General features: G+C 44.7%; 1 protein-coding gene across 4 annotated transcripts in view; it reads left to right on the top strand.

Moving 5' to 3' along the window:
- Positions 1–13223, top strand: part of LOC140730195 (interferon-inducible GTPase 5-like) — a 67946-nt gene extending 54723 nt beyond the window's left edge. For 3 of the 4 annotated variants that reach the window (XM_073050357.1, XM_073050354.1, XM_073050353.1), the window contains one exon: positions 11110–13223. In XM_073050357.1, the coding sequence (XP_072906458.1) occupies positions 11116–12327 (1212 nt within the window). In that variant the 5' untranslated portion in view covers positions 11110–11115 and the 3' untranslated portion in view covers positions 12328–13223. Of the gene's footprint in view, positions 1–3175; positions 3324–11109 lie in introns of all 4 variants that reach the window. The other variant, XM_073050355.1, reaches the window with a different exon arrangement.
- Positions 13224–14011: the final 788 nt, after the last annotated feature.

Below are 14011 nucleotides of genomic sequence, written 5' to 3'. Positions count from 1 at the left end.
ATAGGTATAAACAGGTCAATTAGGGGGTGCTTGTAGGTAGAAAACAGTTAAAGGATTGGAGCGAAGCCTAAAACAGTCTCACTCCATAAGCGCCATTTTGAGACTCCTCAAAACACACACTTGTCCTTGTTATAAGTAAGATTGAAAGCTTTGGCCACTTCGAAAAATTGTTGGAGGTTGGTGTCGTGATCCTGCCAGTCATGACCGCAGATGGTGATGTTATCCAGATATGGGAATGTGGCCTTCAGTTGGCACTGGTCCACTATCCGGTCCAATTCCCTCTAGAAGACAGATACACCATTCGTGACACTGAAGGGGATGCGCAGGAAGTGATAAAGCCTGCCGTCTGCCTCAAAGGCGGGGTAGGGGTTGTCCTCCGGGTGGATGGGGAGCTGATGGTAAGCGGATTTCAGGTCTATGGTCGAGTACACCTTGTACTGAGCTATCTGATTGACCATATTTGCGATGCGGGGTAGGGGGTACGCATCAAGCTGCGTGAACCTATTGATGATCTGGCTATAGTCCATGACCATTCAATTTTTCTTCCCGTTCCAAACAACGACCACCTGGGCCCTCCAAGGACTTGTGCTTGGCTCAATGATCCCCTCTCTGAGCAGCCGCTACACCTCCGACTCAATGAAGGCCCTGTCCCCCGTGCTGTACCTCCTGCTTTTAGTTGACACAGGTTTACAGTCAGGTGTCAGGTTGGCGAACAGCGGTGGGGGAGGGATCTTGAGGGTGGAGAGGCCGCAAGTGGTGTCTGTAGTACAGCTGTCATCATGGTGTTGGGTGGAATATGCGGGTCGGTGTGTGGGGGTGGTCAGTAGCGAGAAATGTGATGTATTCCTACAGAACTCAGGATTTCCGACAGTGATTGGTGGGAGGGGTCCATCATACTCCATTGTCACGCTTTTCAGGCGGCTCTGGAAGACGAGCCCCAATAGCACAGGGCACACAGTTGAGGCATGACCAGTAAAGTCCCGATACTCTGTGCCCTGCACCACTAACATCACTACACAACCCCCCGGATGTCTGTTATATGCAACCCAGAAGCCATGGCGATCCTCTGGCCTACCGGCCGTGTCACGAGTCCGCAACGCTGGTCCGTGTCCGGGTGGATAAAGCTCTCCCTACTGCCTGTGTCAAACTGTGCCTGCGCCCCTCCACCAGAGTGTCCATCATTGACCTTGCGAGCTGGTGGGGAGTGCTTTGGTCAAGGGTCACAAAGGCCAGAGTTGAATCGCAGTCTTGATCCGGTGTGGTGGGGTAAGCACCCATGGGTTATAGGCGGTGCGAGGTGGCGCCGACCAAGATGGCCGCCCCAAATCTCGCACATGGTGGCAGCAAGCAGGCAAGGTGGTGACCCCCATGCCTCACACACGGCGCTGCTTGATCCCACTCGCGGTTTGGACTTACAGGCCTTGGGGAAGTGACTATTCTTCCTGCAGCTGAAGCAGGTAACTTCTCGGGCTGGGCAGCATTTCCGGGGGTGCTTCTTGAGTTTGCAGAAGTAACACTTCGTGGACTCGTGACTTGCAGCGGCCGTCGTCGATTCGCTGGCGGGTTGCTGGGGCTATGGCGTTTACAAGGCTGTCGAGAGATTGCGTGCCTGGAGAGCATCAGAATTGTGCAGAGTGGCCTCCAGCATGTCGGCCAGCTCAATCGCTGAATGGAAGGTAAGATCAGCGTGTTCCAGCAGCCGCTGGTGCACGTACACTGACCTGGTCCCCGTAAATAAGGCGTCTCTTACTAGGAGCTCCGCATGCTGTTCGGCCGTCAGCCCCTGGCAATCGCAGGCCCACATGAGTGTCAGTAGGGCCCCGACAAACTCAGCGTTCGACTCTTCGGGCCACTGCTGCCACGTCGCTAAGCGATGTTGTGCATAGATGGTGTTTAACGGCTGCAGGTATTGTCTTCTGAGGACGCTTATCGCACCATCGTAACTTAGCTGGTCTCTAATCATTGAGTAGACCCGTGGACTGACCCTGGAGAGGAGAACTCTGCGCTTCACAGCAGACTCAGTCACCTCAATCTCCTCCAGGTATGATTCGAAGCAGGCCAGCCAGAGTTTGAAAGCATTTCCAGTCTCAGGTGTTTGTGGGTCGAGGTCTATCTTGTCAGGTCTCAGGACGTGTTCCATGCCTTAAAATTACTGTTAATAAAATTGATGCACTATCAATTACTCCAAAAGACTGGGAGTAAACACTGAAAGCCTTTATTAACAGTAAAATGGATCCACGTCCATGCTGTGTGTCTGTCCTGGACAGTGGGGGAAGCAGTGACACAATCGCCTTTATCCAGGGGTCTGTGGGAGGAGCTACAGGAGCAGTCAGTAGAGGGACATGTCCAGGCATGTCCAGACAGATAACCCAGTTACAACCTATATACATGGTTTACCACAGTATGTCAATGATTTGGATGATGAAATTGATGGCTTTGTCGCCAGGTTTGTGTACAATATGGAGATAGGTGGAGTGGCATGTACAGCTGATGAAGCAGAGAAGCTGCTGTAGACAGTGTTTCATGGCACTAGGCCCATATTCACTGGAATTTAGAAGAATGAAAGGGATCTCCTTGAAACCTATTGAATGTTGAAAGGTCCATGGTGGATGTGGAGAGAATATTTTTCTGCAGTGGGAGTCTAGGAGCAGAGGGCACAACCTCAGAGTGGAGGGATGTCCATTTAGAATGGAGATGAAGAGGAATTTCTTCAGGCAGAGGGTGGTGAATGTGTAGAATTTGTTGCCACAGACAGCAGTGAAGACCAAGTTATTGGATGTACTCAAGGTGGAGGTTGATTGTTTCTTGAGTAGTCAGGGTGTGAAAGGTTACAGGGTGAAGGCAGGAGATTGGGGTTGAGATAGAAATGGTTTAGGCATGATGAAATGGTGGAGCAGGCTCAATGGACCGACTAGCCTATTTCTTAAGGTCAAATGATTTTATCTCTTTCCCTGGGCTTAACTTTCACTGCACAGTCATAGGCTGTGTGAAGGAAGTTAACCTTTCTTGTCAATGGCGAGAACACTCCCGATAGTAAACCATACATTTATTCATATTTAACAAGTGTAGCGATACATTGACATTCAGTTCAGCAAGCAAACAGTTCAATATGGTGAATACCGGAAATTCGTTAATATGGTAGTATTAGATTGTTTTATTATTACTTTCTTTGCAGGTTAAACATCAGTCACTGAAAGTAAGCATGCAGGTACAGCAGGCAGTGAAGAAAGCCAGGACACAGTATACCACACCAGCCAACTCACAGGTGAAGTGTCGCCTCACCTGGAAGGACTGGTGCTCCCGGTGTGGCCTTTTATATATTGGTGAGACCCGACACAGACTGGTTTCGCTGAACACCTATGCTCGATCCACCAATAAAAGCTGGATCTCCCAGTGGCCACACATTTTAATTCCACGTCCCATTCCCATCCCGTCTATCCATGGCCTCCTCTATTGTCAAAATGAATCCAAACTCAGGTTGGAGGAACATCATCTTATATACCGGCTGGGTAGCCTCTAACCTGAAGGCATGAACATTAACTTCTCTAACTTCTGTTAATGCCACTCCTCCCCTTCTTACCCCATCCCTGACATATTTAGTTGTTAGCCTGTTCTCCATCTCACTCTGGTGTTCCCCCACCTCCCCTCCTTTCTTTCTCCGGAGGCCTCCCGTCCCATGATCCTTTCCCTTCTCCAGCTCTGTATCATTTTCTCCAATCACCTTTACAGCTCTTAGCTACATCCCACCCCCTCCGGTCTTCCATCATTTCGCATTTCCCCCTCCCCCCACTACTTTCAAATGTCTTATTATCTTTCGTCGGTTAGTCCTGACGAAGGGTCTCAGCCCGAAACGTCGACAGCGCTTCTCCCTATAGATGCTGCCTGGCCTGCTGTGTTCCACCAGCATTTTGTGTGTGTTGTTACAACCTATATACATGGTTTACCACAGCAACCAAGGTAATTAAGGCTGGTCTTTTGTTCAATCTCTTTGTTACCGATGTACAATTGGCAGCTGGGAGTATCCTTCTGTTTTGATATTACCATACATTTGCTTTTTTAACAGTTGATGGTTAGAACAAAATCTGCACTTGTTTGTACTACTTTGTCTTGGAAGATTTGTAGATCTTCTGCAGCACTTGCTATTAGGAAGGTATCATCTGCATATCATATATTGTTGATGTTAACACCTCCAATTTTTTATCACATCTGGGTCTATTTCTCTGAGAATCATTTCACTATAGATATTAAATGATTCCGGTGAGGCAATGCATCCCTGTCTAACTCCTCTTTGAATTTTAGTCCAACTGCTTATATTATCAATTTTTACCGCCGCTATTTGGTTCCAATATAAACTTGGAAGCAGTTGTTGGTCCTTTCTGTCAATGTTTAGTTTAGCGAGAATTTGAAATAACTTTTCATGTTGCAGTTTGTCGAATGCTTTAGTGAAATCAATAAAACATGAAAAGACATCATTTTGATATTCAATTGCCCTTCCTGGAAGCATTCGTAGTATGAAAATTGTGTTCCTCGTTCCTCTATCCTCAATAAACCCATGTTGCAGTTTAGAAGTTTCTGCCCTTAACTTGTTTTTAATTCGACTCAGAACAATTGTCAGCAAAATCTTTCTATGTGACTCATAAGACTGATAGTTCTATAATCTTTGCAGTCAATAGTTCCAGGAATTTTTGTCAGCATTATAAATACTGATTTCAAGAGATCGTCAGGCAATACACCAGACTCATATATGTCATTAAACAGTTCAAAAATATCTATGACCAGATCTTCTAGGGCTTGTATCATTTGCACTGGAATTTCATCAGGTCCAGTGGTTTTACCATGTTTCATGCTTTTCATTGCTTTAGTTATTTTTTTCTTTGGTAATAGGTGGGCCAGAATTAGGGTGTTTAATATCTGGGGGTTCCCCTCTACTATCTTCAAAAAGCTGCTCTGTATACTGAATCCCCCTCTCACATACTTTATCTGGATCTGTTAGTCTGGATCCATCTGCTGATCTTATACATCCTTCAGAGGATCTTTTCTTAATTACAGTAAGTTCCTTAATTTTCTAGTGCATTTCTTTGCTGTTGCTAATATGTCCTTCTACTTCATAGCATTTTCGAATCAGCCATTCTTCTTTTGCAATATTGCACTATTGTCCGGTCTGTCTGTCTAGCTCTCTCGATTGCACTTCATTATTCTTTACTAACCTTCTTTGTTCCATCAGATCTAGAATTTCTTGGGTTATCCACCCGTTTTTGGTGTGTTGGATTTCTTGTACTGGGATTATCTCCTCTGTTGATTGCTGTATAGCATATTTAAATCTGTCCCAAATAGGACCCAACCGCCCCATACACCCCATCCACAGCATAGTGCATTTTAAATTGTCCTATTCAGATCTAAAAATGTAATTGCTGTGGGTGATTTTTTACTCCTGTGGGATACTATCTTTCCTAAGAAGGAGAATCACTTTGCCTGGCAGGTGAGACTTGTGGCTGTGAAACAATCTCAGGTTCTGGTGCTTTCTCTGTGGCGGCTGTCAGATTTGACTGAGATTGTAGGCAGTGTAATTGTAATCATTTAATCGCATATGGTATACTGTCTGATCTTTGGCGAGGTGGGGACATCACACAGCATCCACACCAGCTGTTTACCCAGTTTAGCGGGGCCGAAGGCTGCTCCCCCTAGATGAGAACGAGCTGAGCGAGCCTGAGGTGACCCAAGGGGTTACAGTAGTATGAAAATTGTGTTCCTCGTTCCTTTATCCTCAATAAACCCATATTGCAGTTTAGAAGTTTCTGCCCTTGTTTTCAATTCGACTCAGAACAATTCTCAACAAAATCTTTCCATGTGACTCATAAGACTGATAGTTCTATAATTTTTGCAGTCAATAGTTCCAGGAATTTTTGTCAGCATTATAAATACCGATTTCAAGAGATCGTCAGGCAATACACCAGACTCATATATGTCATTAAACAGTTCAAAAAGAATATCTATGCCCAGATCTTCTAGAGCTTGTATCACTTCCACTGGATTTTCCTTTTGATCAGGTTGATTAGCAGCTTGACACTGCAGGGATAAAATAGAGTGGGAAGTACAAAAGATGGAGGAGTGGCATTACTAGTCACAGACAATGTCCCTCTGTGCTCAGACAAGACAGACAGGGCTCATCTACTAGGCTCATATGGGTGCAACTGACGAATAAGAAATGGATGACCGCATTAAAGATTCAATGATACCTGCAACATCATACTTGTATCTGTGTTGCAAGTTTATTGACCTTATTCAAAATATACTGCACACATTCAAATATAACACCTTTTTTCCTGCAGTCACCATTTTCGATTTTGACTGCCTTTTTGGTTGCAACCCATCCTGTTGACTTTCATTTTGTGCTATCATCAGTCTCTTCTTACGAGGGGTCTCACTACACATTGTTCGTTTGTGAACCAATTAACTCTTCTTCAACACTATCACTCCAGTTCCCATCCCCCGCCAAATTAATTTAAACCCAAACAGCTCTAGTCATCCTACCACAAGGATATTGAACCCCTGGGATCTATATCACAGGCGATATAGATATATAAAGACAACTGGCTGCTCACTCTCACCCTTGAGAATGCCATGGCCACGATCCAAGACATCCCTGATCCTGGCACTAGGGAGGCAACTTACCATCCGGGTGTCTCTATCATGCCTCAAGAACCTCATCTCTGTTCCTCTAAGGAATCTCTATCAACACAGTAGTCCTCTTCGTCTCTCTGCTCTTCTGAGCCACAGCATCAGCTCAGTGCCAGAGTCCTGTTCACTGTAGCTCCGCCCATTATGTAATCCCTTCAATACTATCTAAATTTATATAATTATTATTGAGGGGATCAGCCACAGGAATATTCTGCATTGGCTGTGCAATTCCCCTCCAACTGACAGGCACAAGACAGACAAGGACTTTTTAGAGATGGTCTGGATCCCTTTTCGCGTGTTAGGTCGCATCTAACAAAGTTTATAGATTTTTTTCAAAGAGGCTGCCAGGAAAGTTGATGAAGGATGTGGTCTAAATGGAGTTTAGTAAGACCTTCCACAAGGCCTCTCATGGGAGTTTGGTAAGAAAGATTCAGTCTCTTGGCATTCAGGATCAGGTAATAGATTGTATTATACATTTGTTTCGTGGCAGATACCAGTGAGCTCTCTAAGAGAGGCCTGTAGCCAGTGGTGTGCAGCAAGGTTCAGTGCTCAGCTCTATGTTATTTATCATCCATATCGAATATCTGGGTGGTAACGTGGAAAACTGCATCAGTAAATTTTTGGATGACTCCAAAATGGGGGTGAAAGTGGAAATGAGGAAGCCTATTGAAGCAGTGAGATCCTGACTATCTGGATAAATAGGTCGAAAATGACAGATGGAATTTAATGCATGCAAGTGTGAGGTGTTGCACTTTGGGAAGGTGAACCAGGGTAGGACTAGCACAGAGAGCGCTAGGTCATTGTATAGTATGGTAGATCAGAGGAATCTGGTAACACAGACTCTTAATTCATTGAATATGGTATCACAGGTACAGTTGGATAGGGTCATAAAGAAAGCTTCTGGCACATTGGTCTTCATAAATCTGAGTACAGCAGTTAGGATGTTACGTTGAAGTAGTGAAAAAATGGGTGAGACTATATTTGGAGTATTGTGTGCAACTACGATTGCCTAACTACAGGAAAGATGTAAATAAAATTGAAAGAATAGAGAGCAAGTTTACAAGGTTATGGCTAAGTTTTGAGGACCTGAGTTACAGGAAAAGTTTGAGCAGGTTAGACCATTATTCACTGGAGTACAGGATGATAATAAGAGATTTGATACAAAATTATATGGTGTGAAGCTCCACTGGCTTCCTTGGCTGCGTAAGTCTAGGGAAGACACACTCTGGTCCTGCCAAAACCATGCAATTGAGAAGGCTCTCCCACCCCAAACCCCGGTTTGTGTGGATGCTGTGCAATTTGCTTCTGTCTGGTGACACAAAGGTTGGGGGTGATGTGGATAGTCTGGAGTGTTGTCTAAGGTTACAGTGGGGCATCAGTAGGATGCAGAACTGGGCTGAGATGTGGCAGGTGGAGTTCAACCCAGATAACCCAGACAGCCCAGAAATAATTGCACATGATTAAAGGATTTATATTTATGAAACCTACTTAACTAAAGGGTTAGTAAGGAAAAGAAAGAAAAAAACAAAAAGGGCCCGTTCTAATTAAACAGTCAAATGTGCACAAGTTGGAGCTCAATCTTGAACTTCTCTGTCACTCATGCGCTGGGGCCTTGGTCTATATGAAAGCACAGACCACCTTCCGAACGTCGCTCGCAATCCATCTCGAACACACGGGTCTCCCACTGGGTCATATCCTACGACCTGTTCTCTCCAGCATCTTCTCTATTCATATGCTGCCGAACAAAATCCCCAAACCAAACTTAGTCTCCCTCACCAAAAAAAACCTCCCTCCATTTCCACCATCCTTATCTTCAACAATAACCCAAAAAGGCTGATAGCAGAACAGATGCTCGTACAGAAGAGCTAAATGAAATACCTACAGTATAACAGTGAAGATGTGAACCAGGACATTATAGTGTCTAGGTAAAGTAAATGCAAGCAGGCTTTTTCAGAGTTTGGATGAGATTGGAACTAGAGGTTATATGTTAAGAGTGAAAAGTGAAATGTTCAGGGCGATGAGAGTGTGGAACTCACTGACAGTGGAAATAGTGGAAGCAACTTCAAAGTCAACATTTAAGGGAAGTTTGGGTAAGTACACAAAGGAGGAGGAGTGGAAGTCTACTGTCGGCTTTCAGATTGATGACATTGGCAGAACAATAGTTCTGTTCAGATTAGACTGGCTGAGTGGCTTGCGTCTGTGATATAGAGCATCTTATATTGGCGGTATCGTAAGAGAGACAGATGAGGTCAGAGCATGGATCACCAACTGTAATTGTGACATTGTAGCCATTGAGCCACAGCTCAATCTTCTGGAGTTCCTTTGGTTTAGACAGGACAGATTGGGAGGGTGTAAAGGAGGAGATGTGGCGGTACTAAGCAGAGAAAATGTCACGAAAGTGCTCTGTCAGAACAGAATGGAGAACTCATCTAGTGAGGCGTAATTGGTGGAACTGACAAATAAGAAAGGAATGACCATGTTAATAGGGCTATATTACAGACCACTCAGCAGACCAGGGGGTTTAAAGGAATAAATGTGTAAAGAGATCGCAAACTGTTGCAAACAGAAGATTGTCACAGTAAGTGATTTTAACTTTCCACATATTGACTGGGACTCCCATACTGACAAATGACTAGATGGGATGGAGTTTCTCAAATGTGTTCAAGAAAGTTTCCTTAATCAGTACGTAAAAGTCCCAATGTCCCTTAGTGCTCAATACTGGATCTGCTATTAGTGAATGAGGCAGGGCAAGTGACAGAAATTTGTGTTGGGGAAACACTTTGCATCTAATGATCCCAGTGGCATCAGTTTCAAGTAAATATGGAAAAAGATAGGTCTCGTCCCTGGGTTGAGATTCTAAATTGGAGAAAGGCTAATTTTGATGGTATCAGAACTGATCTTGCAGGCGTGCATTGAGACAGGCTCCTTTCTGACAAAGGTGTACTTAGTAAGTGGGAGGACTTCAACAGTGAAATTTTGAGAGTACAAAGCTTGTGTTGGAATGGCAAGTTCTATTGAAATAGAACACAGAGCTTAGAAATCTACAGTACATTAGAGGCACGTTGGTCCACAATGTTGTGTCGACCATGTAACCTACTCTAGAAACTGCCTAGAATTACCCTACCGCATTTCCCTCTATTTTCCTAAGCTCCAGGTACCCATATAACAGTCCCTTAAAATACCCTATTTTATCTGCCTCTATAGCTGTTGCTGACAGTGCATTCCAAGTATCCACCACTCTCTGTGTAAAAAAATTACCCCTGACATCCGTTTGGTACCTATTTCCAAGCACCTTAAAACTATGCCATCTCATGTTAGTCATTTCAGCCCTGGGAAAAAGCCTCCGGCTATCCACACAATCAATGCCTCTCATCATCTTACACACCTCTTTGAGGTCACCTCTCATCCTGTCACTCCAAGGAGAAAAGGCCAAATTGAATGCATCCATTTCAAATCTGATTCCCATTCCCATTCCAACATATCAGCCCGTGGCCTCCTCCACTGCCGTGATGAGGGCACACTCAGTTTGGAGGAACAACACCTTATATTCCATCAGGGTACCCTCCAACCTGATGGCATGAATATTGATTTCCTGAACTCCCAGTAATTGTTTCTCTACACCACCTTCAATACTGTCTATTCCTGTTTCTCTTTCTCCTTATCTCCTTCCATGCCATCACCTCCTATGGTCTCCTTCTTCTCTTTCTTCAATGGTCTTCTGATTCCTCCTATCATATTCCCTCTTCACCACCCCTTTATCTTTTTCATAAATTAACTATCCAGGTCTTTACGTCATCCCCTCCCCATCTCCCGGTTTCACCTATCACCTAACACCCTGTACTTCTTCCTCTCTCCCCCAACCTTCTTACTATGACGTTTCCTTTTTCTTTCCAGTCAAGGTGAAGAGACTTGGCCTGAAATGTTGATTGTTATAGATGCTGCTTAGTGTTCAGATTCCTTCAGTATTTTGTGTGTGTTGCTTCAAACCTCTCTTTCACTGCCCTGTCTACCCGTGATACCGATGTTGTATTTGGCCTGCACAACTTACATTTCTGAAATTACTCATTTTATACATATCTGAGGTAAATTCCAACTGCCACTCTTTTTCCAAACTTCCCATGTGATCTGGATCTTGCTGTAATCTCAACCTTCTCCACTGTTGGCTGTACCACCAACATTGCTATCTTTCACAAATTGACTAAACATGGAACTAATATTCTCATGCAAGTCATTAATATAAATTAAAAAATGCAGGAGACCTGTTAATCACCTGTCATTTCCATCCTCCGAATAGAAAGACAAACCACCATTGCCATCCTCTCACGCGTGCCACAAGCTGATTTAAATTAATTTGGCTCGTTCAAACAGGATTTCTTGTGATTCCCCGACAACTTCCTTCTCCAATATAATAAACATGTTTTCCTCTTTCAGTGAGCAATGGCTGGTGTTCTATCCAACCTCTATTACAGCACCAAGGATGTGAAGGATCTGGTGGCTGCCTATCAACGTGAAGGAGAGGCGGCTCTTCAAGTGGCCATCGAGAAAAAATCCAAGCAGTTCGAAAATGTACGGATCCAGATTGCAGTGATGGGTGAGTCCGGGTCGGGCAAATCGACCCTGATCAATGCCCTGCTTAAATTGAAAGAGGAAAGGGCTGCCCCAACCGGCGGTAAAGAGACCACCATGAAAGTAACACATTACACCCACCCCACCCTTCCTAATGTTCAGTACGATGACTTCCCCGGGTTCAATACGCCAAACTTTCCGGTGAAAAAGTTCATGAAGGAAACCAACTTTTCTCAGTATGATTTGGGCATAATTGTCACTGCTGCTCGGTTCACGGAGAATGACAAGTTACTGGCTGAAGCACTGAAGAAGGCGGGCAAACCTTTCTACCTGGTGCGCTCTAAGATCGACGACACTATCAGGGCAGAAAGCCGCAAGAAGGGTTACAACCAGGAGGATACGTTCCAGGACTTGAGGGAATATTGTATCTCCTCACTAAAGTCAGCAGGGGTACAAAATACTCCCGTTTTCCTCTATTCCGCATTTGACATTGACCAGTTTGATTTTCCTGAATTAAGGGAAGCTGTGGTATCCAATCTCTCGGAGACACAGAAGAATCTATTCATCACAGCACTCCCCAACACATCTGAAGAGGCTATAGAGAGAAAACGTCAGGCTCTGCGGCCTTTCATCCAGATGCTGTCTGCCGTATCGGGGGCTATCGGTGTAGTTCCCATTCCGGGTTTATCCCTTGCCTGTGACCTGGCGCTCATTACCACTGGTATCCTGTTCATACGGAAGAACCTTGGTCTGGATGAGGCGTCACTCATCAAACTGGCCCAGAGAGTGGAGACAAGTGTAGAGGATCTGAAAAAAGGTACTGAGCACAACTGGGTGTTCGGGGAGATCACACGTGAGCAGGTAGTGCTGTTGATGCAGAGAAGCACAGTGGCAATGGCGCTGACAATCGCCGAGCCCTTCCTTGATTTTGTCCCCATTTTAGGCTCTATCTTTGGGGCAACATCGTCCTTTGGGGTGACTCTCATGATGCTGAACAGTTCACTGGATGCAATGGTGGAGACAGCTAAAATTGTCCTGCAAAATGCCAAGGCAGCCACTTCCCCTGAAGGCATCGGTATTTGAGGGCTGTTATCAGTGTGCCCCTCTTACTCTATCCCGGAGGGATTGTCACACCATCCTGATATCTATCACCCAAAATCAAGGTCTTTCTGAAACCCACCTCCATCTGGACGAGAGATTCTGCAGATACTGGAAATCAATGCATCAATGGGGGGGGGGGGATAAACAATACATCAGGACTCCTGTTAATCCTCACACAGCTTGAGTCCAAGTGTTTCCTGTTACCCTTATAAGGAAGGCTATCCCTTTTACCATCATTTCTGGGAGCTGTTTCTCCATAGTCACTGTCTGACCCAATGACCCACCCACCTCTTCAGGGTTTATTTCAGATTTCCAGTATCTGCAGCATTTAGCATCAGAATGCCTCACAATTTAATCTAGATTCAGTCATCCTGGTGTAGATGTTCAATGTCACAAACTCAAGAAATTCTGGCACATGCTGAAAATCCAAAGCAACCCACACAAAATGCTGGAGGAACTGAACACGTCAGGCAACATCTATGGAAAAGAATAAACAGTCGACGTTTCGGGCAGTGACACTTCATCAGAACTGGAGGGTCTGGTGCCTCACCTACCAGCGAACAGTTCCACTGACAGCAGATTGACAATGATTACATTTCTTCACCCTATTCAGTGCCGGGTCCAGTAAGGTATGGATTCGTGTCACTGTTCCCAGCTTCAATGTCGAATCGTTCAGCTCAATAAATTCAATTTCCTCAGCCCTGCTGGAATTTAAACACAATGTCCTGTGTTATTGAGTCCAAGTATCGATGCAGTAGCTAAATCTGACAAGTAGTGTGCACACACCCTTCATCATAGTCCAGCTAAATGTTTGTTTTCTTCGTCTGTAATATTTCGATGTACTTTTGAATTGTGATTAAAAGATCTGACAAAAGCAAGCAACTGCCTCTTGGTCAGTGTTCATTCTTTGTGAACAGCGATGAATTCCATTAACCTTCATGAATCCTGGTCTCCAGTGCAACCAGGTGACTCAGTGTATCGGGGAGAGAGGGCAGGGTAACAACACAGAGGTTTTACTGCACAGCAGGTGACAGGATTACTAACCCGAAATACAATACATTGTCATAGAGTCATTAATGCAGAGTAGCACAGCATAAAAACAGGCTATTCAGCCCATCTAGTCCTTGCAGGACTCTTTATTCTGTCTGGCCCCAACAACCAGTACCTAGACCATAGCCAACCATGCTTCCTCATTCATGTACATTTACAAATCTCTCTTAAATGTTGAAAGCAAATCTAAATCCATTACTTCCACTGGCAGGTGTTTCGACATTGCCATCACACATTTCTTCAGGTACTTATTAAATATTTCACCTGTCACACTCACCGTATTACCTCAAGTAAGAGTCCCACCCAACTACAAGGGGAAAAGGTGGCTTGCATTTACACTAATTGTACTCCTCCTCATTTGGTGCTCATTGACTCAGTGAGGGCTGAATGTTCTGAAAGTTACTGATATTGTACAGAGCCTTTAATCAATAATGGGATCCCTCACTCTGCTGTATTTCACAATACACAGAATGGACACTCGTGGTGGGGAAATCTCATTTTCTGGAAGGATTCAATCGCTCTGCTGAAGGATTGACGAACCTCATCCTCTCCAATCCAGTTGCTGCAAATCTGTCCAGTATCAGCCAAATCCAGACAGAAACAGGAGCATCCACAA

The sequence above is a fragment of the Hemitrygon akajei genome, chromosome 7, assembly GCF_048418815.1.
Source record: "Hemitrygon akajei chromosome 7, sHemAka1.3, whole genome shotgun sequence".
Classification (NCBI taxonomy): domain Eukaryota; kingdom Metazoa; phylum Chordata; class Chondrichthyes; order Myliobatiformes; family Dasyatidae; genus Hemitrygon; species Hemitrygon akajei.
The sequence above is the reverse complement of the archived record's forward strand: the minus strand, read 5'-3'. Positions and strand labels throughout refer to the sequence as shown.